Genomic DNA, 26,876 nt, shown 5'->3' with positions numbered 1-26,876 from the left:
TGTCACACAAGATTGGGGAGATTTTTGCCTATTTCTTTGCGGAAGCAGACCTACCAGAGCTGCGCACCTGGGTGCACAAGACCTACCGGAGCCACACACCTAGGCGCACCAGGTGCTGCCCACCACTGTATGGATAAGGATAGGCAGATTAGAAGACAATATGTATCTAATGGAAGAGGCTTTCCCTGTCACCAATATTTCTGAAAGGGAAATAATGGCATTTTTTGTTTCGAACTAAATTTCGTACTAAACAGATTTCTAAGGAAAAAAAGAGGTTGGCAGAACTAGCTTTTAAAGAACTATGTCTCAGACTGAAGATCAATATACTTTCCAATTTAAAATTTAATTCCTGGATACTGGACAAAGGGTTTCCTATCTTCCAAGTGACTAAATAATAATGGGAAATGTTTTTTCACTACAAGTAGGGAAAAGGTGTCAGGGAAAGGAGAGAGGCTAACTGGCAGAAAAATGACAACAATGGCCTCCTTCATCTTATCTAAGCAAAGTTTTGAATCAGGGTAGTTTACAACAGATCATTTAGTGTCCATTCAAAGATATAATAGCACCAGACAAGGCTTGGCCTTTTTGCCACTCCTGGTGCGCTGTGCCTGCAGTCCGCGTCTCCACCATGTGTGCATGTGCCTGTACAAGATTTTGCTTCTGTACATCAAGGGATGCGTGCGTGAGATTTTGGCGATTCTGTTGAAATTTTGCAAGCGTGCGCATCCCCTCACAAGGTTTTGCCTCCTGCACATGTGCAGAAGCAAAATCTCCTGCGCATGTGCAGAAGCAAAATGCACGCATGTTGGAGATGCAGAGATGCATGCATAGCTCAATTTTCGCTAACAGTGTGATGGCATCAACCGTGCCGGTAGGAACCCGCTACTGAATAGCACTGAAAAAAGTGACTTATGACTGTTTTCACGCTTACAACTAACGCAGCATCCTCATGGTCACATGATCAGAATTCAGATGCTTGGCAACTGGTCCATATTTATGATGGATGCAGCATCCCAGGATCATGTGATCCCCTTTTGCGACCTTCTCACAAGCAAAGTCAAACCGGATTCATTTAACTATCATGTTACTAGAACTGTGGTAGCGCAGTGGTTAGAGTGCAGTATTTCAGGCTAACTCTGCCATCTGCCAGCAGTTTGATTCTCACTCAAGATAGACTCAGACTTTCATCCTTCCATGATGTTGAAAAAATGAGGACCCAGATTGTTGGGGGCTATATGATGACTCTGTAACCCGCTTAGAGAGGGCTGTGAAGCGATATATAAATCAAAACGCTAACTTAAAAACTGCAATGATTCACTTACAAACTGTGGCAAGAAAAGTCATAAAATGGGACAAAACTAATTTAACAATTGTCTCAGCAACATAAATTTTGGGCTCAATTGTGGCAATACGTTGAGGACTTACCAGTAACTTATTTCTGAAATAATCAAGAAGTGTAGAAAAGAAAAGTGGCTAACTCCCTTTATGTGCTTTCCCCTTCTTGCTGGTTTAAAAATAAATTCCTTCCTTTGGTAAACAACAAGGTGAGGGAAAGTTTTTCTTTGGGGCTAAAGCAGAGGGGAAAAGAAATTAGCTGCAATCATGAACTTGTTTCCATGCTCCTTTCACCAGCTGTTTTTTTTATTTCTTCTGTGCCCGAAGGGAAAGCCATCTGTCCTTCCAATCTTCCATCCCCCAGACAAATCACAGAGATTTGTTGCTTTTTAACATGAATTTTGTTTTAATTGGAATGTTTTTATTGCCTACTTCCATTTCGGTTTGCTTTTATGGCTGCTTGTTTATCTAATTGCCTTTATTGAAGATTGCTTGTTCTTTCTTTTTGTTTATTACACTGGGGTCCTTTGGGAGGAAGGATGGAGAAGAAGACAATGACGAGCAAAAAAAAAAAAATTAAAAACAACTAAGTGGCTTTTCTCAGCATAATGACGTGGTAGAGAAGGGACAGAATTATGGAGCAAAAGTTTAGCTGAATTCTAGTGCTCTAGAATTGAAGTCCAGGTTTGTCACCAAAGGTGCTTTTTTAGGAGGCAACTGGACTTTCTTGTTTTTTTCTTTTCTTTTTGAAGATGTTTCACTTCTCATCCAAGAAGCTTCTTGGTTGGAAACGAAAAAAAAAGTCCAGTTGCCTCCTAAAAAAGCACCTTTGGGACAACCATGACCTGGATGACCGAGAATCTCTACAGAAGGCCAGATTTAACAACACAGACATAATTTTAAATGAGTGACATAAATACGGTTGAAATTACAGTGTGAAAAAAGAGGGAAGGCAAGCATGTTTCAGGTAGGCTATCGCAATAACCACAGATATCCAAAGACTTTTAGATAACCATATACATCTAACAACTCTTTAAGAAACTATTTTTCTTCCCCCATCCTTTGTGATTAGATTACCTGGAGGACTCTGTCGTAAGGCTTGAGTCCACACTGCTCAGCTGGCCCACCTGGACGGATCATATTCACATAGACACCCTTTTCTAGCAAGCCATCAGAGACACTGAACCCAAAGTCTTCAGTTTCAGGATCCTTGTAAACTGTCATCTATAGGAAAAGGCAACTTTAATTGGGATGATGGTAAAAACGAAGTTGGCTGTACAAGAGGGAGATTAGACCAGAGGGAGAATGACATAAAATATTCAACAACTTCATTGTCCCAAAGGTGCTTTTTCAAAAGGACTTTGTGATTCTTTGAAGATGTTTCGCTTCTCATCCAAGTGTCTTCAAGGGGGGAAAAGGAAAACTTAGTCCAGTTGCCTTTTTATAAAGCACCTTTGGAACAACCATAACTTGAGAATCTTCATAGACGTTCAACAACATGGCCAACATGAAATGTCCATAGTACCATTCTTTTTTTAGACCCTGGAGTTTTCAGGGATATTTACTTCATGGGATAACTTATTCTTTCTCAACCTGAACTATTTAATCAGCTTGTTAAAAAAATAATTAGAGCTGCGAGATGCCTTACCAAGGTTTGCTGCTTTCTTTTCCTTGAAGGAAAATCAGATTACGGGTAAATAAGTCCTGTAAACTTGTTATATTGTATTCAAGAATTGGTCTAGCAAAAATATTGTGTATGCCCTAGTTTGCAATAATCTATATTGCAATCAGGAATGCTAATGGGAGCCCTAAATATTACAGTCTTAAAGTTGCCATTTTTCCATTTAGTAAATAGCTACGTTTCTCTTGAATCAGGGGTATATTCCCAAAGACTTCAATTAAAATTAATTTCAGGAAGGCAAAGGCAAGAATTTATTTAGAAGTCAGAGGTTTACAAAAAGATTGTAACAAAAAGAATTCAAGACCTGCTTCCAAGCTATTGGATTAAACACTGGTAGTAAGCTACCATAGTTAACTTATTAGAGACTAAGTTAAATTAAAAGCAATTATCAGAAGTCAACACAAATTGTCAAGAGCAAATCTTGCTATATCATTTTCCCCATCAATTAGTTTTCTAAATAGATTGAGAAAATGATGTAGATGTACTACAGTATATACCAGTTTTTGCAGAACATATGAAAAAGCAATCCATTACATTTTTATTAGCAAACTAGCTAAGTGTGAATTAGGTGGACTGAACAGTTGGCTTTTAAGTATACAGTGGTACCTCTATTTACGAACTTAATTCGTTCCGTGACCAGGTTTGTGAGAAGAAGCAATTTTTCCCATAGGAATCAAAGTAAAAACAAATAATGTGTGCGATTGGGAAAACCACAGGGAGGTTGGAGGCTCTGTTTCCTACCAGGAGATTCCTATAGAGGCCCTATGGAGGCTTCTCCCTGCCTTTTCCAGTTACAGTTTTGGAGGCTCAGGTTTGTAAGTGAAAAATGGTTCTTGAGAAGAGGCAAAAAAATATTGAATACACAGTTCTTATCTAGAAAAGTTCATAAGTAGAGGCGTTCTTAGGTAGAGGTACCACTGTATACTGATTAAGTTTTGATACTTGACTCAATAATTAATTGTTTCTAATCAAATTGATGTCAAATGGGATTCATTCCTAGGTCTAGTACTCTGTAGGAAGGTAGGGAGCTGTGGATATGTATTTTATTTTATTGTATTTTATTTCATTTTTTTCTGAACGGATTGTTGGAGATAGAGGGAATGGTTGTTATCAAATTACCAAATGACACCAATTTGGTAGGATAGCTAATACCTTAGAAGGTAGGAAAAAGCACAAGAGCAAACCTGGTGCTAGAGAAGAGGCTAAAACTAACAGAATGAAATTAGAGAAAAAAATGCAGCATTCATTACTCTAAAGAGAAATCAAATGCATAGATAACAGGATGGAGAATATCTAGCTTAATGACAGCACATTAAAAAAAATACTAGAATAATGATTGATTCAAAATGGAATAAATGTCAGCAGTGTGATGTTGTTGACAAAAAGAAAAATTCCATTTTAAACGTTACAGAAGTTCAGTTTTCAAATTGTGAGAATTGCTCTACTTTATCCTCCTCCTTTAGTCCAATCTCACCTCCAACAATGTCTTCTCCTGGGCCCAGCATTTAAGAAGGATTCAGAGAAACTGAAGGGTAATGAAAATGATCAGAGGGCTAAGAATAACATTATTTGAAGGAAGAGTGAAGGAATTGGGGAATGTTTATCCAACTTGGAGGGCTATGATAATATTTAAATATAGGAAAGAAGGACACACCAGAGTTGAGACCTTGATAATAGATCCAAGCTGTAGGAAGATAATTTCTAACAGAACATTAGGGGTAAAAGTAGTAGCGATGTGATGGTAGAATTAATCACCCAATGGTCTCCTATTCAGTGAATGTTTATCCCAGCGACCGATAAGGTCCCACAGAGTTGGCCTTCTCCGGGTCCCATCGACTAAACAATGTTGTTTGGCGGGCCCCAGGGGAAGAGCCTTCTCTGTGGCGGCCCCGGCTCTCTGGAACCAACTCCCCACGGAGATTAGAACTGCCCCCACCCTCCCTGTCTTTCGTAAACTACTCAAGACTCATTTATACCGCCAGGCATGGGGGAGTTGAGATATTCCTTTCCCCTAGGCCATTACAAGTTATGCATGGTATGTTTGTGTGTATGTTTGGTTTTATAATAAGGGTTTTTAGTTGTTTTTTATTATTGGATTGAACATGTTGTGTTTATTATTGTTGTAGACTCGGGGCGGCATATAAATCCAATAAGTTGTTGTTGTTGTTGTTGTTGTTGTTATTATTATTATTATTATTATTATTAGTGGAGGTTGATCAGCCTCTCGTTGTGGATGCTTTGAGTCCAGCAAGGAGCTATGACTCAAGGATCTAGCCAGACACTTTTCGCTTGATGATCCTAAACAAAATGCCAGGATTAGTGTCCACATTTACTGTAAAAAAAGCGCCATATTTTATCGAATTTCTTAATTTCTCAATACAATACCTGTATAATGACTCCTGCTGGGTTTTTACCCCTGAGAAAAACAACAGGAGAACTAAGAGGACTGTAAAAGTAGTATAAGCAGGGGCAGGTCCCTCCCAATTCAGACCGGTTCTCCCTAACTACTAGTAGAGACCCTTTGGTGATGTCATGGTGACGTCACAGACCTGGTTTGATCGGTGCCAATCCATGGGGGCCGCCATCTTTTTTAAAAATAATTTTTTAACTTTTTCCCCTCAGCATGTGCAAAAGCCAAGTTTCAAGCACTGTGCATGCAGTTGCCATCTTATTTCTGGCTCCCCCCCATCCATATTTTTTTAAGTATTGTGCATATTTATATGCGCAGAGCGCCCACGCCTGGGCGGTACACAAGGAATTGAACCAGTAGTGAGGTAAGTTAGAGCCCACCTCTGGATATAAGGCAGATTTCACATCTTGGAAAGTCTACCGAGACTTATTCACTGAGGTAGTAAAATAAAAGCAAAGATTGGGGGGGGGGGATTAGGATTGTTTTTTAATAACTGTCCATACTAATAAAATACCACAAATTTGCTTGTTGCACAGAGTATGGTTAGTTTTAGTTTTGAGAAGGAAGACAGAAAGAGTAAATAAGAAAGGGAATGTTATTCAGTTTAAAACAGGTTGCCTCAGCTTGCTCTCCCACGAACCCTTGACTATGTAAATAGAGCGCTTGATTTTTAACTTAAATCTTGAAGTATTTCCAGTAACCAAAAGTCTTGTGGGAAAGGCTGGCGCCAGAGTAAATATTCCCATGCAATAGGTTAATGGTTTACATGCCATTAGATATCTCTGATAACTACAGAATTTGTATTTTGAGACTTCAGTTTTTTCAGAAAGATAAACAAAACAAAAAAAAGGAAAATATCATTGTGGGTCCAGTACAACAATCCTCCACAGGCTCTGGCTGCCAGCAATGAAATGATATTTGGACAATGATGAAAAACATAGTAGACATTCTCCTGTCCCATTCCTTTGCTTTTTCAAAAGGCAATTGGGCTTTGTTTTTCCTTGAAGATGTTTTGCTCCTCATCTGAGAAGTTTCTTCAGTTCTAACTGAATGGTGAAGAATGGAAGGATTTATATTCCTTGCAGTTATCTGGTTAGGGTTAGGGCACTCTTTCTGAGAGAAGAAGTGAAGAAACTGTTTGGATGAGAAGCAAAACATCTTCAAGGAAAAACGAAGACAAGTTGCCTTTTGAAAAAGCACCTTTTGGGGCAGCCATGACCTGAATGTCTGAGGATCTTCGTAGACATTTAAACATTCTTATGTCAGGCAAGTTGGAAACTCCATTCTTTTGATACTAGGGGCACATAAAAGCTGCTTTTCCTGTCACTGGAGACTGCCTTAGACTTGGTCAGTAGTGACCTTTTATCAGTGATGGGCTTGCCAAAAATTGTACTGCCATGCTGTGGGCATGGCTTATTTTGTGGGTGTGGCTTGATGGTCATGTGACCACATAGGAGTGATTTGCCAGCCATGTGACCAGGTGGGAGTGACCTGACAATCATGTAACCAGGGGGGTGGCTTAAAGGTCATATGACTGGGTAGGAGTGGCTTACCAACCAAGATAAGTATTCAAATAGGTGCTTGGACTCTTTTTCAGTGGATTAAGTCACATTATTTGAATACTCACAAAAAGGACAAATGATAGACAGCATTATTTGTTGAGGAGCACAGTAACATTTTAAGGTTTTGTACTGAACCCACAAAGTTCAGTATGATAATAGATTAGGCAAGTAGCTCAATTTTATTTAATTGATATAAAAGTTCAGTTCTAGATAATGATTAAAATAATTAAAGTGATTATGGTTAAAAACATACTATTTAATTATTTCCTATTTTAAAAGTAATTAAGGATCATGCTAAGGTACTAGGAGAAGGAAGGACAATAAAAAACTATTAAGTATTCAATAAATAGTGCATAAACTTGCTACCCCCATTGTGCCTCCCCCCGGGGGGGGGCAGCAGCCCATTACTACCTTTTATGCTTATATTTGGTCAGTAGTGACTTTTTATGATTTTACACAGCTTCTCTAGAGATGAAGGGATTAACCTTAGCACTTCTCATTGAGATGCTATCTAAGTCAGTGTTGTTCTAAGGTATTGGGAGGAGAGGCTAAATCCGCACAGGAGTTCACTTGAGGCTACGGGTACAATGGAATGCTCCACTTCCTACTATTTGGTGCTCAAACACAGTGAAGCAGTCAGTGAAGCAACCACTGTATTTTCTTTAACTGGTGTTTTTTTAAAAGTAAAATCCAAGGGTCATGAGAGATTATTCCCCCCCAGATGCCAAACTTACTACGAAACCACTATTCAGCATGCGCATATGCAAGCACACGCACCTTATGCAGCTCAAGAGGAGTCGGAGACATGATTTCTTGGATCTCATCCTTTATTGTCTTTATCTCCAAATTCTTGTCATTCTTAGTAGGGGTCACATTATTGTTGTCCTGCACTTCCCCTAAACTCTTGGGGTTGCTTTTCCTTGCCGGGCTCAGTCCTGACTGGTTCACAGAGTTCCTGGGCAATTTACCTCCATCGAGGCTCAGATTATGTACACTGCCAGCCATGATGGAAGCCTACAGGAGACAAAAGCAAACAAAGGAAAAACAATAGAATGGGATCAGCCATGGCAAGAACAATAGTAAAACATTCCAATCGAAGAATCTCTAAGACCGTCCCCCACCCACACAGAATATAAACTGATAGGAAACAGCAGTTCTTACTAGTTAGGATAATAAAATGTCTATAAAAAAATAAGCAAGCTCAGAAAGAACCAAGGACCCTTCATTTCAACCCTGGGCTACAAATATTCTCCTTTATTGGTATTGCAAGAAATAAGGGAATCTTCTGAATATCATGTTGATATGACAATGAAAACCTTCCGGACCGCAGATGTTAAATTCTCTGCCTTTTTCCAACAAATATCCAGAGCCCCGCTAAGGTAATCTCACATTTTTGCCAACACTTACATATCTCCTTCAAAAGAGGAGCAAAAATACATTGGCAAACAAAGCTATCCCAAAACATTGTAGGACACAATGATCAATATGCTTCAGATGTGTTTGCTACTGAATGGTAGTTTTCTGTCCAAGATTTGGCATGTATCCACACCACGGGCTTCTGCGGCTACGAGAAATGTCCATTGATAAACACAACCAGCAGAGTATTTGAAGACACACAGTGTTGAAGTGTTCCTAACAACAACAACAGAATTGGAAGGGACCTTGGAGGTCTTCTAGTCCAACCCCTTACTTAGGCAGGAAACCCTACATCACTTCAGACAAATGGTTATCCTACATCTTCTTGAAAACTTCCATTGTTGAAGCATTCCCAACTTCTGGAGGCAAGTTGTTCTACTGATTAATTGTTCCAACTGTCAGGAAATTTCTCCTTAGTTCTTGGGTTGCTTCTCTCCTTGTTTAGTTTCCACCCATTGCTTCTTGTCTTAACCTCAGGTGCTTTGGAGAAAGGTTTGACTCCTTCTTCTTTGTGGAAGCCCCTGAGATATTGGACGTCATGTTGCCCTGTGTGCAAAGTAGCTGTCTTTGCGCTTAAAAGGAATTTGATCATTCCAAACAAGTCATGAATCATCTTTTTAAGTTGAAAAAGGATAGCTAATCCAGATTTTGCCTGGGCAATGTTATGCCAGGCATACCAAGCTTGACTATCAACCAGTACTGGGTTCCTACCGGTGTGCTTTCCTGCATGAGATTTGGCATGCACAGAACTCAAATCTCATGCGGGCTCCTACACCTGCCAGTCACACAGACTGCACCAGTACTGATAGCAACAGTGAACCCTTGTTTGTTACCGACCTTATAAAAGGACATTTTGAATTTTGGGGAACATAGTTTATATTCTACAACCTATTTGACTTTCTTTATATCTGTGGCCCTTGATCTGTGGTCTGTAGACCACAGTCCATCTGTTGGTCTGATATGCAGCTTCCCCTGCAATCTGCTCCAATCAACCAGCTAGCAAGTACACATTGCTTAAATCTTGAGTTCTTCTCGCATTCACTGCTTATTAGTATAATTTTTTTTAAAGCCTAAGGAAAGAATCAAAGGAAAGTCATAGCAAACTATGTCACTATGAGGTAGTGCTTAGCACAGTTATTGCTTAGCAATAACAGAAAAAACCCCCAGTTAATTTAAGGTCAACAAGTAACAGGAAGTGGTTTAGATGAGCACACGTCTGAAAATAACCGAACGGCAAATTCAATTCGAAAAAGGAAACATGTACTCAGTGACAACGTTCATGAATAGTGTATGAAATGCTGAAGAGGGTAACAGCAGGGAGAATGGAGTCTTCAACTGAAGACTTTTGACCCAGGTTGTCTACCTGCTGCATACCATCTTCCTTGACTCTACAGCAAAGTCTGGCTGGTTTGGTTAGGGGATGGTAAATGTATGTTTCTGTGCCTGAGTGGGGATTGATTATTAAAAGTGCAGAAATAAACCAAATATTTTTGTTGCTTATTTCTTGGATCTTAGATCTAACTGTTGCCCCTTAAACTTTATGGCATTGGTCCTAGGTGCAACTGCCCTTGTATCTTGACGTAGAAAGAAAGAAAGTTTAGCACAGTCTCCTGGAATTCTCTCGCTATTCTGAGCTCCTTTGATGCCATGAGAATCTCCAGGACAACCCTTCACAATTTGCATTAAGAGATTTATCTCTATGGCAGCTTGCAGTCACTCTATGGGACATTTTTTCTACTCCTACACAGAGTCCTTGAGATGGTAACCTTAACATGAAGGGTAGGAAATTGCAGAGGATTGGACTAGATGATTTACAAGATCCCTTCCAACTTTGTTAAGTTCTATCAGTATCAGTGCTGGTGTCTACTGTTTTTGGTTTACATAAGCTTTTTTTTAATGTAGAGTTCTTTGTTCCTGTTACTTATCATGCTGGACTGTAGCTAGTCATTTGCAAAAAGGGATTCATTTGAAAACTGGTTCACTGAAGTGTTCAAGTGATAATAAATATAGCATTGTGAGCACTAAATATACAGGAAACTGACAATACAAGTAAATCCTCCGAGCTGTTACAAATGTTAAGTCCACCTTGAGTTAAATGTAACAGTGATCACACACAAGAAATATAAAACCCAAATGTATAAATAGGAAATGCCACGAAGCTCCCAAACTGCAATTTCATTAGGCTGGAGGGCATCTGGCCCCAATCTTCTGTGTTTATACTGTATGTCAAGTGGTGCAGAAAGTAAATCAATGAGCAAATCAACTCTTGGAGGGAGGGATGGTTTTCTTTTCTTTTTACAAAATTTAGTTTTAAAAAACTCTTAAAAATAAAAGGGATAGGAAGATGCACCCGTAGACAGCCACAAGGCACCCATAATCATTATTTCATTTGAGTGGAAACTAAACAAGGAGCGAAGTAACTTAGAACTAAGGAGAAATTTCGTGACAGTTAGAACAATTAACCAGTGGAACAGCTTGCCTCCAGAAGTTGTGAATGTGCCAACACTGAAAGATTTTAAGAAGATGTTGGATAACCATTTGTCTGAAGTAGTGCAGGGTTTCCTGCCTAAGCAGGGGTATGCATTTATGTATGTATTTATTTATTTATTTGACTTCTATACTAGAAAACCTCCAAGATTCCTTCCAATTCTGTTGTTGTTTTTGTTTTGTTTTTGTTGTTGTTGTTGTTGTTGTTGTTGTTGTTGTTGTTATTATTATTATTATTATTATTATTATTATTATTATTATTAATTATCATCTTTAAAAGGTCCCATGTTCCAGAAAGGTCCCATGATCTTCAAGCAAAAAAACCACTGGGAAGGAATGTGGGTTTAATTGGCTGATTCCTGCCTTTTCTGAACATCTATTTAGTGGTTCCACTTTAGCAGAAAGTGTGAGAAGGACTATTTTACTCTCAGAAACCAAGTGTACCCAGTAAGTTACTCAGGACCTTACTTTGAATAGAAACACGAAACTGTTTGGGTCACACTGCACAGAGTACAGGAAATCCTCGACATACACCAGAACTGAGTCCAACATGTCTGTTGCGAAGTGAGACAGTTGTTCAGTTAATTTAGCCCTATTTTTCAACCTTGCTGGCCATGGTTGTCAAGGGAATCACCGCAGTTCTTAAGTTAGCAACATGGTTAAGTGAATCGGGCTTCTGAATTGAGTTTGCTTATCAGAAGATCACAGAAGATGGTCACAAAACCCCAGGATACCGCAACCGTCATAAATCTGAGTCAATTGCCAAGCGTCTGAATTTTAATCACCTGACCATGGGGATTGCTGCAATAGCTATAAGTGGGGGAAATGGTCATAAGTCGCCTTTTTTCAGTGCCATAATAATTGTAATTGTAAACTTGTACTACCTGTAAAGATAGTACAAGTTTGTTGGCCCTGCCTTTTCTCTTTGCTCTCTACAACTTTGGCACTTTAAGCCTGGAGGACTCTCAGAAATTCCCCAGCCACCTTTATGGGAGTTGAAGTTCTTTAGTCTTAAAGTTGCCAAGGGTTACTGCTCTACATCAGTGGTCACCAACCTGCTCTACATCAGTGGTCAGCAACCAATGGTCCATGGACCACTGGTGATCCACGAAAATTTTTTGGTGTTGCACAGAAAAAATATTTGCATTTGTTATATTGCACTAAATACTATTTATATTTTTAAAAAATCATATTAGTGGTCTGTGGGATTTTAAATTATGAATTTAGTGGTCCCTGAGGTCCAAATGTTTGCAGACTCACTGCTCTACAGCACGGGTTAAGACATGCTCACCAGGGGCGGATTCTCATTTTTGCTGCTACTGGTGTGTTGCTCATGCAGCTTTGGGTGCCCTGCAGGCACACATGTGCATCCCAGTGTGTTTTTGCTTCTGTGCATGTGCAGGAAGCAAAATCTCACGAGGGGACAAGCATGTCAGAGATTTTGGCAATTTTTTTGCTTCCGCACATGCACAAAACCAAAAACTCGCCAAAATCTCACGCATGAGCCTGCCATTGTGAGATTTTGCTTCCTGAGCATGTACAGAATCAAAATTACACTGGGATACAGGACATCCGAAGCTGCGCACACAGGTTTTACTACCAATGCAGCGTCCTTGACTGTTCTGGTAGGAACCCGCTACTGACACTCACAACCACAAAGGGGAAAACGTGGTAGGCACAGCAGGGGTAGCAGTGCTAGGCATGCCCGCTTTCAAAGATTCATTACCTCAATCTCCCTCAAAAGTTCCGATTGGCCGCACGTTTCCAAGTCCTCCAACGCTTCTCCAAAAACGCGCCAAAAATTATCCTCATGTGGCACCTCAAGGCCATTTTGGCGGGTGGGATATCTGTTGTAACGTAGGAACCAAAGATTGTCAGCACTCTTCTGGAGCAGGATGGAAGCTTCAAGGCTACAGCAAGTGGCTCGCCAGTAAAAGCAGAGACTTGTCAGAGTCTTCATATACAAAAGCAAACAACATGAATTTTTTCAGGCAAGAAAAGAGTCCAAATACAGAACCTCCATGCATTTTTCACTAACTGGGCCAAAGTCCTTCAAAAGGGAGAATTAAACTCGAGTAGCACTGTCAAGTTCAAGAGGGTAAATTAAGAAGTGCCTGTAGGAAGATTGTAGGTTTAGGAAGACGTGGTTTGTGGTTTTATTTTTTATTTGGTGAAATAGAGAAGTAAAAGAAAAAAAAGAGATGCATGATGGGTAAACCAGGAGCCTCAGAGACTGTTAGTACAAAGGCGGATGGGACAGAATTCAGATCTGAGACACAGAACACCTGAGAAGAGAGAGAAAAACACAGAGGGTAACGGACATGGTGAGAAAATGGTAAATACATCAGGTCTCTAGGGGAGAATATCATGTAAGAAAAGATGTATATAAAATGATTTTTCTCTAGATTAGGCAAGGTAGTCCTCAACATACGTCCACAGCTGAGCCCCCAAATTTTGTCGCTAAGTGAGATGGTTGTTAAGCGAAATTTGCCCCATTTTACAACCCTCCCTCACCACAGTGAATCACTGAAGTTATTTAGGTAGTAACAGGGGTTTGGTTACAATTTACAATTGTGGTTAAGTGAATCTGGTTTCCCCATTGACTTTGCTTTTCAGAAGATCGCCAAAAGTCGATGATCCGTCGTAAAAGCGAGCCAGTTGCCAAATGTTTGAATTTTGATCACATGACAATGGCACAATGGTCATAAGTGTAAAAAACTTTTTTTCAGTGCCATTGTAACTTTCAACATCACTAAATGAACTGTTGTAAGTTGAGGACTATCTGTAATTAGCATGATTTCATACAGAAGGCTGAGCAAGGGCCTGTATGTAAAAACCACATAGGTTTCAATTCTTATGTTCATTTTTCAATATTTTTATTTCCAAGACTTTACGACTGAAAACTATGGGTGGGAAGTATACTCTGGTACAGCAGAAAGAGTTGTGCTTATTCTTATCCATCCCTCTTCAAAAATAAATAACTAAATAAATAAATAAAGATGGGCAAATCAGCAACCCCCAGTCTAATCATCTGATGTAACCTTTGCATGCGTATTCTCACAGGTGTTTTGGACTGCAGCTCCCAGAATTCCTAGCCATCATGCTCCATAGCCGGTTGGGGGAAATTTGGGAGTTGTAGTTAACAAAACCAGTTGACATCAGGTTGGAGGAGGCAGAATAAACAAACAAACAAACAAACAAACAAATAACACCTAACTAGGGCATTAGAATATAGAATAACCAAGAAAGGCTAAGAACTACCAAAGGCAAACAGTCCCGTGGTTAGGCTAAGAAATATCAAGTTACTCTGTTCTGCTGGGGACAAAGCCATTCCCAATACAGCTATAGAAATTCCCTTCAGTTACACGGTAATATACCAAAAGCAAACAAACTGGATCAGATTTAATTCTTGAGGGCTTGAAAATTAAGTGGCAGAGTATTTTCTTTGGGAAAGAAAGACGTTCTAGCCATCCCCATATGTATTGTAACGTTTTATTCTTACTCTCTCTACTGCCATTTCTTTTCAAGTAGAAAGAAACAAAGTGTCCTGCCCCAGCTAAGAATGTAGCAGAAAGAAAGAAAGAAAGAGAGAGAGAGGAGAGAGAGAGAAGCAGGAAGGAAAGAAGGAAGGAAGGAAAGAAAAAGAAAGAGAGAGAGAGTGAGAGGAGAGAGAGAGAGAAGCAGGAAGGAAAGAAGGAAGGAAGGAAAGAAAAAGAAAGAAAGAAAGAGAGAGAGAGGAGAGAGAGGAGCAGGAAGGAAAGAAGGAAGGAAGGAAAGAAAGAGAGAGAGAGAAAGAGAGAGAGAGAGAAGCAGGAAGGAAAGAAGGAAGGAAGGAAGGAAAAAGAAAGAAAGAGAGAGAGAGAGAAAGAAAGCGAGAGAGAGAGAGAAAGAGAGGAGAGAGAGAGAAGTAGGAAGGAAAGAAGGAAGGAAGGAAGGAAGAAAAGAAAAAGAAAGAAAGAAAGGTTTACATTTAGGAAAAATTGTGCCAAAGCAAGCAGAATCTTTTCTGCAACCCTAACATTAGATGAACTGGTGCCAGGAAAAGTAAGGAGTTTTGCTTTAGTCAGTTGTCAGAGAACCAGACAGCAAGCCCTGGCATTCTTCCTCCAAGAAGCCCCAGACCAGATTTAGGCAACACTTCTTAGTTTTGAAAGGGAAAAGAGGAATTACAAATGAACTAAAGTCATGAAATGGTTTTGGAAATCCATGCCGAGGGAATGATTATTGTTTTAATGGGTTCACACTACAAAAAACTGTGACACAAATAGACAGAATGTTGAACTGATACTTTTTTAAAAAAAAAATTATGCCACTGCCTTTTGTTGTTCTTTTAACAGCCTCATCTCAATCTCTTTCTCCCATCACCCTCCAATCTTAAATTACAGAGTTCTTTTGTCTCAGACTGCCTTTGTTTTCATGTCCATCCACCATGTTGGCATTTCAGGATTCCACCTCAAGGATTTGTGATCCAAACAATTTGAGGCCTTTTGGCTGAAGAACATTCTTAAACGGACTGTCCCTGAGATATCAAACAAAGCCGATTCTGTCTCCTTGGCAGCTTCAAGCAACTGAACCAAGAAAAGTTGAAAACTGAGGGGTGGGTTACTTCCAGTTCAGACCAGTTCGCCCAAACTGGTAGCGACCCGCTGATGATATCATGATGATGTCATCAACCCAGTTCAGTCGGTGCTCGTCCATGGGCACCACCATCTTTTTTTAAAAAAAAATTAAAAAAATATTTCTTCTGAGCATGCACAGAAGATGAGTTTCTGGCACTGTGTATGCAGTCGCCATCTTGTTTTTTGAGGGAAAGGGTTTCAAGATTTTTTGGCACTGCACATGTGTGTGCTTTTTTTACGCTTGCGTGCCCACACAGCATGGGAGGAAGCGAACCGGCAGTGAGGTAAGTTAGAACCCACCCTTGGTAAGCTGGACAAAAATAAAACTGGGTAAGATAGTTTAAACTCAATTCTAAAATTGTTATAAATAGGGAGCACTGCAGTTGACAAGGGTACAGGGACACTGCTTTGCACGTTTGGTTCTAAGTGTAATTACATTTTCCTTACACAAACAAACAAGCAGAAGATAGATAATTTTAGACATATAATCATGCAATCTGAATAATTTTCACAATCGGCCAAGGATGTCACAAAGTGTGGTCAGAAAAGCTAAGATGGAGGCCATGAAAATGTGAGCAATGCTCCATCCATTTTTTTCAGTGTGACACATACAACTCCCCCCCAAATAAAAAACAACAACAACACACACACACACAAAAATAACAGATGGAGTTTTAATCCCATTGTTGTGGCTGCCATCTTGACTTTTTCAACCATACCTGGCAGACACCCTTGAAGCTGGCCGTTAAAATCTTGATGTTCCAAGATCAGATGTAGAACACTGAATAACAAGAGTATCGTTATCCAAGCAGTAATCCAAAATGGAAACTGGAACATTGAAAGAAGGGCAAATGTTGACTTCAGAACATCAAGGATATTTTTATCCCACACAAACTGGAGTGAAGACAAGAGGGAGGTAAATGACAAAAGCAGCATTTGTCTCATTTGGATAAGTACTATTACACTGCATACACATATGAGGAAGAAAAATGGATTCTGAGGATGCTTCCACCTGCTGTTCCAGTTGCAATCTCCATTGTGTTTACAAAACACAAACACAAGCTTAGTTCTGTATAATGCAGGGGTCCTCAAACTTGGCAACTTTAAGACTTATGTTCTGGGAGTTGAAGTCCACCAGTCTTAAAGATGCCAAGTTTGAAGACCTCTGGTATAATACAGTGGTACCTCGACATATGAGTTTAATTCATTCCAGACCTGAGCTCGCAAGTCGATCAACTCGCATCTCGAACGAATGCCTTTAGACTTTGTTTTTCGCGCCGAGATAACCAGAAGCAAGGAGATTCTTGCACCACCTAGTGGAAGCTCGGCTCGTATCCCGAATTTGAGCTCGGGGGTCGAACAGAAATTTTGCTTGCGTCGCGGCTCGTAACTTGGAATACTCACATGTGGAGCAACTCGTATCTAGAGGTACTACTGTATATCCCATTTTAAGAGAACTAGAAGTAGTTCCAAACACTTTAAAGAAAAATTTACTGAACTGCACATAAAAATCCTTTGTAACTATTGATGGACACTGTTCTTTGGGCCAGCACAGATTAAATATGTCTTCCTCCTCGAATGGCATATTGTTGCAAATACACTGATTGGGGCCACAATCTATGTATTGAACACAATATGGGGGAAAAAGCTTCAAATTAAAAAAAATGACCCTCTATATGAATATAAGATTATCATCTTGTGGAAGTAGAAACATTCATATTGATAGAAATCTATGAATGTAGGAATGTGATGAAATTCTAATTGACATAAACTTCCTATTTGGGAGGCATTGTTCAGTTTCTTACAATAATCATTGACCTGCTTCACCCACAGAGATCACTAGACATCACCTTTGGGTGGGATGTGGGAGGGAAATGTCTTAGCACAACAGTGTACATTTGAAAAAAGCCAATCCAGTTGGTGTGCAATTGTATTAATAAAAACCTGTCAGTGCCCCAAAAAGCAAATGTCTTCAAAGGCATACAGTATATGGAGGTCCTTGAACGTAGAATGCAGTCATTCCCTTGGAAGCAAATTTCCATCATTTCACAAGAACTACTGGACTCCAAATCGTTAATTCCTTCTCCCTCAATTCATGCATTTCTGAAAACTCTGCAACCTGAAATGCACGGGCATTGCAAAGCACAAATATGAATGTTCGATTAAAGCAGGGATGTTTCATCCTCCTGTTGCAATTGCCATGTACACATCAGATGTACACATTGAGGTTTCCTATCAACCTTTAGCTCAGCAAAGCCGCTACTTTTAAATGCCTTACTAATCATTTGTGCTGACAGTGAGGATTAGAGTTTAAAGTAGAAGAGGCTCATTGAAAGCCTATTCTATTGCAACGAATCATTTCAATTACATTTAAACCAAGCATGCCTGAATGTTTGATTCTTGCAACAGATAACAATATGCATTCGTTTCTCCCACGTCCTTCCCCAAAAGAGCCGGACATACCTGCTCGGCTTCTCCCAGTCTTCCTCATTGAAACCTCCATGGGTAAAAGGGTAGCTCTTCCTGGGGTCTGCAGGAGGGGTGCTGCTTTTCTGCCTGCTGGATCTCCATTCATGGGGATGAAGCGCAATGCCAACAGCCTGAGGCAAGTAGGTACCTACTGGAATTGGGGAGGTGGGAAAGAAGAGGAAGGAGATTATTTGATTGCTACTACTGAGAAAGTTATACTGGATGAGACGTCCATTGGTGTGTTTTCATTTATGGAACTGCTTCTTGTCAGCAAAACTGGCAATGAAGGGTGAGATTGACCTGAACAGTACAAAAAGTTCCTCGTGTCTATTAGAGCACCCAATTTGCATTGAAAGATGTTGAAAGAAAATACAGGGCGTCCTGCATAAGCCACGCCCACAGTGTGGTAGTAAATGTTTTGGTAGCCCTTCACTGCCTTAGTGCATGTGTTGTCCATTTATTTGTCATGATATACAATTTCCCCCTGAAAAAGTTGTTTAAGGCTGTAAAGTTGTTGAAAGAGGGTTTTGTGGAGATGAGATTTAAAAGAAAAGTCAAGATGGTCACCCTAATTATGCAATCAAAGCTCCTTTGCTCATGTCCACCAGGGTTTCAAGGCCACAAAATATGCTTTATATTCTTTTCCAGCAGTATTTCCAGAAAAATAATTCTGTGAAGTAGGATAGTCAAATGCCTAGTGGGTTTCTCTCAGGGGTTTCTATCAGAGGCAATATCCTTCCCCACTCCTGGGGGAAGGATATTGCAAAATCTCCATTCCCCTCCCTACTCTGGGGCCAGACAGAGGTGTTATTTGCTGGTTCTCTGAACTAGCCAAAAGTTTATATTTATATATTTATTTATTCGATTTTCAGGGCGGCTTACAACATGTTAGCAATAGCACTTTTTTTTAACAGAGCCAGCATATTGCCCCCACAATCCAGGTCCTCATTTTACCCACCTTGGAAGGCTGAGTCAACCTTGAGCCGGTGATGAGATTTGAACCGCTGACCTTCAGATGTACAAGTCAGCTTCAGTGGCCTGCAGTACAGCACTTTACCTGCTGCGCCACCCTGGCTCATCAAAAGTTCTGCTATTGGTTCTCCAGAACCTCTCAGAACCTTCTGAATTTCTATGGTTTGGAACGAGCTTCTGACTTTCAGTTTTGGATCATTATATCCCATGTCCTAACCACATCACCCTGATCATTTTTCTTTGGCAACTGGCTTGAAATGTGGAGGAACGCCATCCACAGCATTCCCAATACTTAGGATAGGGAGACTGCCAAAACAATTTGTTCATTCCCTATGCAAACATCTGTAAACAAAGTGTATATCTGAGTAAAATGAATCATAGCATCCATGAAAGCAAGATTCTTGTTTAGAATGTATGGAAAGGAATAATAAAAAGGCCCATATTGAATTTAATTGTGATTTACATGCCTCAGCACTACGTCCCCAAATGCAATAGTCAATGAAGAATTTTATATTCTAAAATTGTTCTGACCTGGTCAAATAGGGGGGGGGGGGGAGAAAGAGAACATTTCTTATCTTCTTGTCAAAAAAAGAGAAAAAAGAATAGGTCAATTGCAGGATGTATTGTGTTGTGTATTCATCATGCCTAGCATTAATATATGTTTAGGTATGTATAACACACATCTCTCATTTTTATCATTCCCCGATCCTTCATAATTCCCTTCTACCATGATATTGTCACGCTAGCTGGAAATTATGAGAATTGTAGCACAATGAAGTTGGAGAGGGCCAGGTACAGAAGGCTAACCTTTGAAGACATTCTAGCAAATGTATTACTTGTACATTTGCAAAGTAAATATTATCCTTCATTGAGTAACTTATTGAAATATATCCCATTGGCCAAGGCCATAGCAGAGAGTGTTCTATGAGACCAGCACAGGTTGTCACTGTTGTACAAACCCTATAAACTTAATATACTTATTTCCAATATTACTGGGCCAAATGGTCACTACCTGTTGGAAATACAGGGAACTAATGTTTGTTTGGTATTTTGATTATCTTTCTTTTAAGGTTTTGAGAGACTTTACTTCATAATAGTGTCAATGGTAAGTACAGAAGGGATATAGTCAGTCTAGACCAGGGGTCAGCAACCGTAAACACTCAAAGAGCCATTTGGGCCCATTTCCCATAGAAAAGAAAACACCGGGAGCCACAAAACCCTTTTGACATCTAAAATGAAGATAATACTGCATATATCATCTTTTACCTTTATGCTATATATATAAAAAACTATAGTGTGTTGAATTTTTGAAATCAATGACCCGCTACAGAGAAAACAAATTTTATTTCTGTACGCAACAAAAACATTTTGAACTCTGAAAAAAATAAAGGTGGGTCGAAAAGTTCAATAAATCACGTATCCATTTTGAGCAACAGAGCCGCAGCGGAGAGGTGAAAGAGCCACATGTGGCTCCAGAGCCGTAGGTTGCAGACCCCTTGTCTAGTCGAACAGACACATTGTTTTTTGAAAGATCCTCAAAAATCCATAAAATAGTTGTAGGATACAAACATCAGAAATGAATTACAATGAAGGCAGTTGTGGGCTGTGCTGGTTCGGACTGGTTTGGGCAAACCAGTAGTTCTGACCAGCAGCTGGGCCCACTTACCCAGCCTGGTGCTATCCTGTCCTATACAATGGCCATTTTTTCGATGGTGCACACTCACATTTTCAATTCATTCATTCATTCATTCATTCATTCATTCATTCATTCATTCATTCATTGCATTTATATGCCACTCACTCCAAACGGACTCTGAGCGGCTAACAACAGGTATAAATACAATATAAGTAAAAATCCAATTTAAAAAATCCCTAAAATCACATGTATTATAAAACCATACTAGCAACAATCGGTCTTAATTCCAGGCCTGCCAGAAAAGCCAGGTTTTAACAGTTTTCTGGAAAACCGGTAGGGAGGAGATAATGCGAATCTCTGGGGGCAGTTGATTCCATAGGGTTGGAGCAGCCACAGTGAAGGCTCTTCCCCGAGGTCCCACCAACCGACATTGTTTGGTGGACGAAGGCCTGGAGAAGGCCGACTCTGTGAGCCTTAACTGTCCACAATGAGGTATAAGGGAGGGGCGGTCCTGTAAATCAGGGGTCCCCAAACTTATTACACAGGGGGCCAGTTCACTGTCCCTCGGACTGTTGGAGGGCCGGACTATTAAAAAAAACTATGAACAAATTCCTGCACATACCTTGTTTTAAAGTAAAAAACAAAATAGGAATGTACTATTTAGAGGGGGGAGAAGGTTTGAAATTCATATGCTTATGTTTTGTTTTTAATTTTCTTTTGTTGACATCTGATTGGCTATACAAGGTTTTCTTGACTTATGAAAAATGTATAAAGAAAGAAGGAAGCACATTGGCATAATGGTTAATAAGTTAGAAATATAATTGGTGTTGCACTTTTTGACGGAAAAGGAGGAAATTTAATTAAATTTAATTTAATTTAATTAAAAGAAAATGAATGTAACTGGATGACAAAATTAGAAAAAAAACCTTTTGCAACTTTTTTGATGATTGATATTAGTTACTAACAAAATACTGCATTTTATTCATAGAAAATTAGATGGTACACTGTGTTGTTTGAATGTATGTTGAGAGAAAAAATTTAAAAAATTACCCCCCCCAAAACAGTCCTTCCTTCCTCTGTCCCTCCATTCATTTCATTCTTCCTCCCTTCCTTCCTCCCTCCCTCCCTCCATTTCTCCTTCCTTCCTTCCCTCCTTCATTCCTCTCCACTTCTCCTTCCCTCCCTCTCTTTCCCTTTTCTTTCTTTTTCTCACTCTTTTCCCTGTGCTCTTGTCACTCACTACCGGGCCGGATAAATGGCCTCAGTGGGCCGCATGTGGCCCGCGGGCCATAGTTTGGGGACCGCTGCTGTAAATAGTCTGGCCCTGAGCTATTTAGGGCTTTAAAGGTTCTGAGTGAACTGGTTGTTACAGTATGTGACACCCACCTCTGTATAAAGGGTGCATATTGACACACAAAGGAACAGGAAGTTTAACTTATTTATTTATTTATTGGATTTATATGCCGCCCCTCTCCGTGTTCAACTTACCTTGACTTCCATAGCCTGTGTCAATAACCGAACCATCCCAGGATTCCATAGCACTATCCACACTAGGGATCGTGGCGGAATACACCTCGGAGAGCTTGCTAGTTTTCTGAGAATCAGTCATATCATCCTCTAGGTCACTAACCTCAGTCATACTCCCAGATTTTTGAGGAAAAGTCCCTGGAATCCAAAGAAAGATGCACATGGAGGAACAAAACGTTAGTGATATTCCACAGTTTGGTGTCTTTTATACAGTATGCTATTATGACAACAAACTAATGTGCTTAAGTTTCACAGGATGTGGGCCTAATGCTACATCTAACAGATGACACTGGATGTTTCAACATTACATTAAAGTCAAAGAGCTTTCCCTTTTTTAAAGAAATAATGTGGCCTCAACCTGTGTGCCATAATTGATAAGAAATGCACAAACAGCACTTGAAGTGAAGTGTTAATACCACTTTATAATGCATTGGTAAGGCCACAAACGGAATATTGCATTCAGTTTTGGTTGCCACGATGTAGAAAAGATGTGGAGACTCTGGAAACAATGCAGAAAAGAGCAAAAGATGATTAGGGGACTGGAGGCTAAAACATATGAAGAATGGTTGCAAGAAGTGGGCATGCCTAGTTTAATGAAAAGAAGGACCAGGGGAGGCATGATAGCTGTGTTCCAATATCTCAGGGCTTGCCACAAAAAAGAAGGAGTCAGGCTATTCTCCAAAGCACCTGAGGGTAGAACAAGAAGCAATGGGTGGAAACTAATCAAAGAGAGAAGCAACATAGAACTAAATTTCCTGACAGTTACAACAATTAATCAGTGGGACAGCTTGCCTCCAGATGTGAATGCTCCAACACTGGAAGTTTTTAAGATGTTGGATAACCATCTGTCTGAAGTAGTGTAGGGTTTCCTGCCTAAGCAGGGGGTTGGACTAGAAGACCTCAAAAGTCCCTTCCAACTCTGTTATTCTAAATTTACTTTTTTCCAGTTAAAAAATTGCAGATGTCTACTGCCAATATGACTGTACATTTCCTTGCAATTGAGTGAAATCAACTAGAAACTTATTTCTAGGTAAATGATTTTTGCATTTGATGATGGCATTTCTGAACATCATCTGGACAATTTGTTTTTAACCTTAGAATCTTTTCTAGGCAAAAAAGACAAATATAAATTTGTTATGAGGATGGATGAAGTTGCATATGATAACTCTGTTGAAATGGCACTGAAAATTCCAATTTGGGATACTTCTGAAATTGCACGAGAACCTCTGACTTTTAAGAGGTGCTGTCTGAGAGTTTTTAATAGGTGAAATGGAATTCTATAAATTTCAGCAAGACTTTGTGTTATCCATGTCTGCAAATGGGATTCTGAAGGGCTGTCCACCAATGCTCTAGAGATACAGAGTTTTCGATTTGATGCCTATTAAGGGCAGATACAAAGACCAGAAGCCACATGTTTTTTAAAAAATTTCTTTTCTCCTTTTTTTGATTCCTTCCTTATCTATTCACTATTTGACTTTATTTCTTTTGTGAAATTTGTATTCTTGTCTTTTTTTAAAAAACCTCATTTATAAAAACTATGAGAAAGAGAGAGAGGGAGGGAGGGAGGGAGGGAGGGAGAGAGACTGTGCATGTCCCAGTCTGATGTAGTTGTTAAGGGAGAATGAGTTCCAGTCATGTCTTAGGCACAAAGCTAGCAGGGTGAGCTTGGGCCAATCAGTGCCTCTCAGCACTAGAAAGACTGCAATGGTGAACTGATTGCCAACTAACACAAAGTCTGACATGCAATACTTGAGCATCAGATTCAACAGGGAAGGAGGCCTGATCCTGATTTTTTTTCTACAACTCAGTTCTCCGCAACTTTTATAATGCTGGATCAAAGTTACAGGAAATTGGCTGAGATGGGCGGCTATAGAAAGGGAATGAATAAATAAATTCAATACAAAAAAACTTGTGAGAGGAAAACATTGCATTACACTTTCTTTTAAAGTGTAAAGTGTGAAATACAGAGGAAAAAAAACTTTTTCTCTGCAACCTTAAGAAAAAGGCATGCAGGTAGTCTGCAATGTATGACAACAATTTCTGTTGCTAAGTGAGACATTTGTTAAGTGATTCCCACCCCCATTTTACAACTGTCGCTTGCCACAGTTGTTAAGTGAATCACCGCACTTGTTAAATTAATAACTTGGTTGTTAAATGAATCAGAATTTCCCATTGAAAAAAGGTGGTCACGTGAACCTGGGAGGCTGTAATCATCATAAATATGAGCCAGTAGCCAAGCATCTGAATTTTGATCACATAACCATGGGGATGCTTTAATAGAAACATAGAAACATAGAAGACTGACGGCAGAAAAAGACCTCATGGTCCATCTAGTCTGCCCTTATACTATTTCCTGTATTTCATCTTACAATGGATATATGTTTATCCCAGGCATGTTTAAATTCAGTTACTGTGGATTTACCAACCACGTCTGCTGGAAGTTTGTTCCAAGGATCTACTACTCTTTCAGTAAAATAATATTTTCTCATGTTGCTTTTGATCTTTAATGATTTTAAGTGTGAAAAATGGTCATTACTTTTTTCCCAGTGTTGTTGTAAATTTGAATGATCACTAAACAAACTGTCATAAGTCCAGGACTATCAGTAATTCAGAGTAATTTTGATTTAAATTAATTAATTTTTTTTTAAAAAAATTAAAAACTTACTTTCGGTTTGCTTTTTGATCTTTAGCGTTACTGTCTCTCCAGCCATTTGGAGTAGATGAATGGCTTCGCTGAGGGGCTTCCCTTTAAGGCTGACACTGTTAATAGCTAATATCCGATCTCCTATGTGGATAGCTCCAGTTCTAAGGAAGAAGTAAAGGAAACTTCAGTGGTGATGCATGGCAGCAAATTTCATTAAAAAATCCATCCATCTACCGTGACTTATAAGACAGAGAATACTATGGACATCAGAAGAAAAAAATATGAAAATAAAATCCATAATGATGCATAGATTTCCAGCCGTTAATCATTCATCTCTCCTATGATTTATACTGAGAAGAGAAATTATACTATGTACGCCTTCTTACAATTTGCATTAATAAAACAATAACCAAGAAATAACCCAACAATTTCGTATCAGAACACGGAGATGATAAATGATTATGATGATGATCATTATTATTATTTTGCCATACCTTAGGAAAGAGCCTAGAAGTAGTGATAGGCGAACCCAACGGTGTTCGGGTTTGGCAAACGGGGAATCTCTCCCACGAAGAGATTCCGGGGGCGTACCTTTGACGTCACCGGCAGGTTGCTAAGGACGCCAAGGTGATCACTTCCTGGATTCCATGGAATCCAGGAAGTGATGACCTTGGCGTCCTTAGCAACCTGCCGGTGACGTCAACGCTCCGAATGCCGAACACGACCCTGAATTTTGCCCGAAATTTGAAAAAAATTTGTGTTCGTGTTCGGCATACTGAACACCACAAAATTCGGTACGGACCCGAATTGTGCGGGTTCAGTTTGCCTATCACTACCTAGAAGTGGATGAAATGTCAAGTTCGCATAATAGTTTGGGCATTTTTTATTTTATAAATGGCTTCAAACTTAGTTCTATTAATGCCGGTCCGTGGATGCTGCCATCTTTTATTTTTTGAATTTTTTTGGTGGGGGGGGTTTGGTACTGTGCATGTGTCACCATGTTGTTTTCAACACTTCTTTTTGCTATTTGTTTGCTTGTTTTTCAGCACTTCTTGTTTACTCAAGACAGCTGGCATTTCACTGGCTTACTGCCTTTTCCTCTCCAACTTCTGTTAGCATAGAGAAGGAAGAGGCAGACGTGACCCTTTCCCTCCCCCTTTCCTCTGTCCTGCCGCTGTGAGGGCTTTGCAGCGTGGAAGTTTCTTCTGCATGGACACGGTGGGAGACCAAGCTGTTGACGTGACCACCTCATCCCGGCCTCATTCCCTTTGTCAGTTAGGAAACTGGGTTCAGTGCGAACCGGTCACTGCTCAGCCCAATGCCAGCCTCCCCTTGTCTGCCATTTAATTCGCCTGTTCTGGGGGTCAGGCATCCTAGCTATGGTTGGTTCAGATCTTGGTGGGTAAAGAATCTGTGGGCAAAGCAAGCCCCTCAATGATGGCCAGGGAGGAGCAGCTGCCCAGGAGAACCTGGCCACCCTCCCTCACTCTTTGGCTATCGCATGGTCAGGCTTGCCAGAGGATTAGACACCCCAAAATGTGCCTGTGTCGCCGGGTTGATCTTACACTCCACAGGGCACTGGAAGCCGGAATACCACCACAATCTGAGCTCACTTTGAAGTAGGTTGCAAACAAGGTGCAAAAAAGTTCTCAAAGAGATTGAAGTGGGCATGGCATACCTAGAGCTGCCACTTCTTTCCAATGGCTGAGGATGGAAGAAGTTCCTCTTCCATCCTCAGCTGTTGTGAATAAGTGGCGGCTTTGGCTGCTGCCAGGCCTAGTTCATTCTCCTGGCCCTCTCCTTCCCTTGCTTGGCTGCTGCCACCAGAGTGCTGCCAGGGCAAGTGCGAGGTGTATGTGGTGTGGGGGAGCATGGGCCGTTTGGCGCTGAGGTAAAAGCAGCCATAGCGGAGGGGAAAGTGAGGATTAGCAAAACAGAAATTTTCATCGGTTCTTTGGGCATGGTTAGGTGGAGATGGCATATGACTGAGTGGGTGGGGGCATGAGTAATGGGAAGTTGGCCATGCCCACTCAATCACATGACCATTAAACCACACCCACAAAATAAGCCACACCCTTGGTACCAGTAGTAAAAAAAAATAGAACCTACCTCTTTAGA

General features: G+C 40.1%; 1 protein-coding gene across 5 annotated transcripts in view; it reads right to left on the bottom strand.

The window, feature by feature from the left end:
• GRIP2 (glutamate receptor interacting protein 2) overlaps positions 1 to 26,876 on the bottom strand; it is a 626,179-nt gene that overhangs the window by 3,520 nt on the left and 595,783 nt on the right. For 4 of the 5 annotated variants that reach the window (XM_070738325.1, XM_070738326.1, XM_070738329.1 and 1 more), the window contains exons 18-23: positions 24,780 to 24,919; positions 22,076 to 22,252; positions 17,974 to 18,130; positions 12,618 to 12,738; positions 7,766 to 8,002; positions 2,413 to 2,559 (exon numbers count right to left, since the gene is read on the bottom strand). In XM_070738325.1, coding sequence (XP_070594426.1) covers positions 2,413 to 2,559; positions 7,766 to 8,002; positions 12,618 to 12,738; positions 17,974 to 18,130; positions 22,076 to 22,252; positions 24,780 to 24,919 — 979 coding nt within the window. The remainder of the gene's footprint in view (positions 1 to 2,412; positions 2,560 to 7,765; positions 8,003 to 12,617; positions 12,739 to 17,973; positions 18,131 to 22,075; positions 22,253 to 24,779; positions 24,920 to 26,876) is intronic. The other variant, XM_070738327.1, reaches the window with a different exon arrangement.

Source organism: Erythrolamprus reginae, chromosome 2, assembly GCF_031021105.1.
Source record: "Erythrolamprus reginae isolate rEryReg1 chromosome 2, rEryReg1.hap1, whole genome shotgun sequence".
Classification (NCBI taxonomy): Eukaryota; Metazoa; Chordata; class Lepidosauria; order Squamata; family Dipsadidae; genus Erythrolamprus; species Erythrolamprus reginae.
Note: the sequence above shows the minus strand (reverse complement) of the source record. Positions and strands in the feature narration are given on the sequence as shown.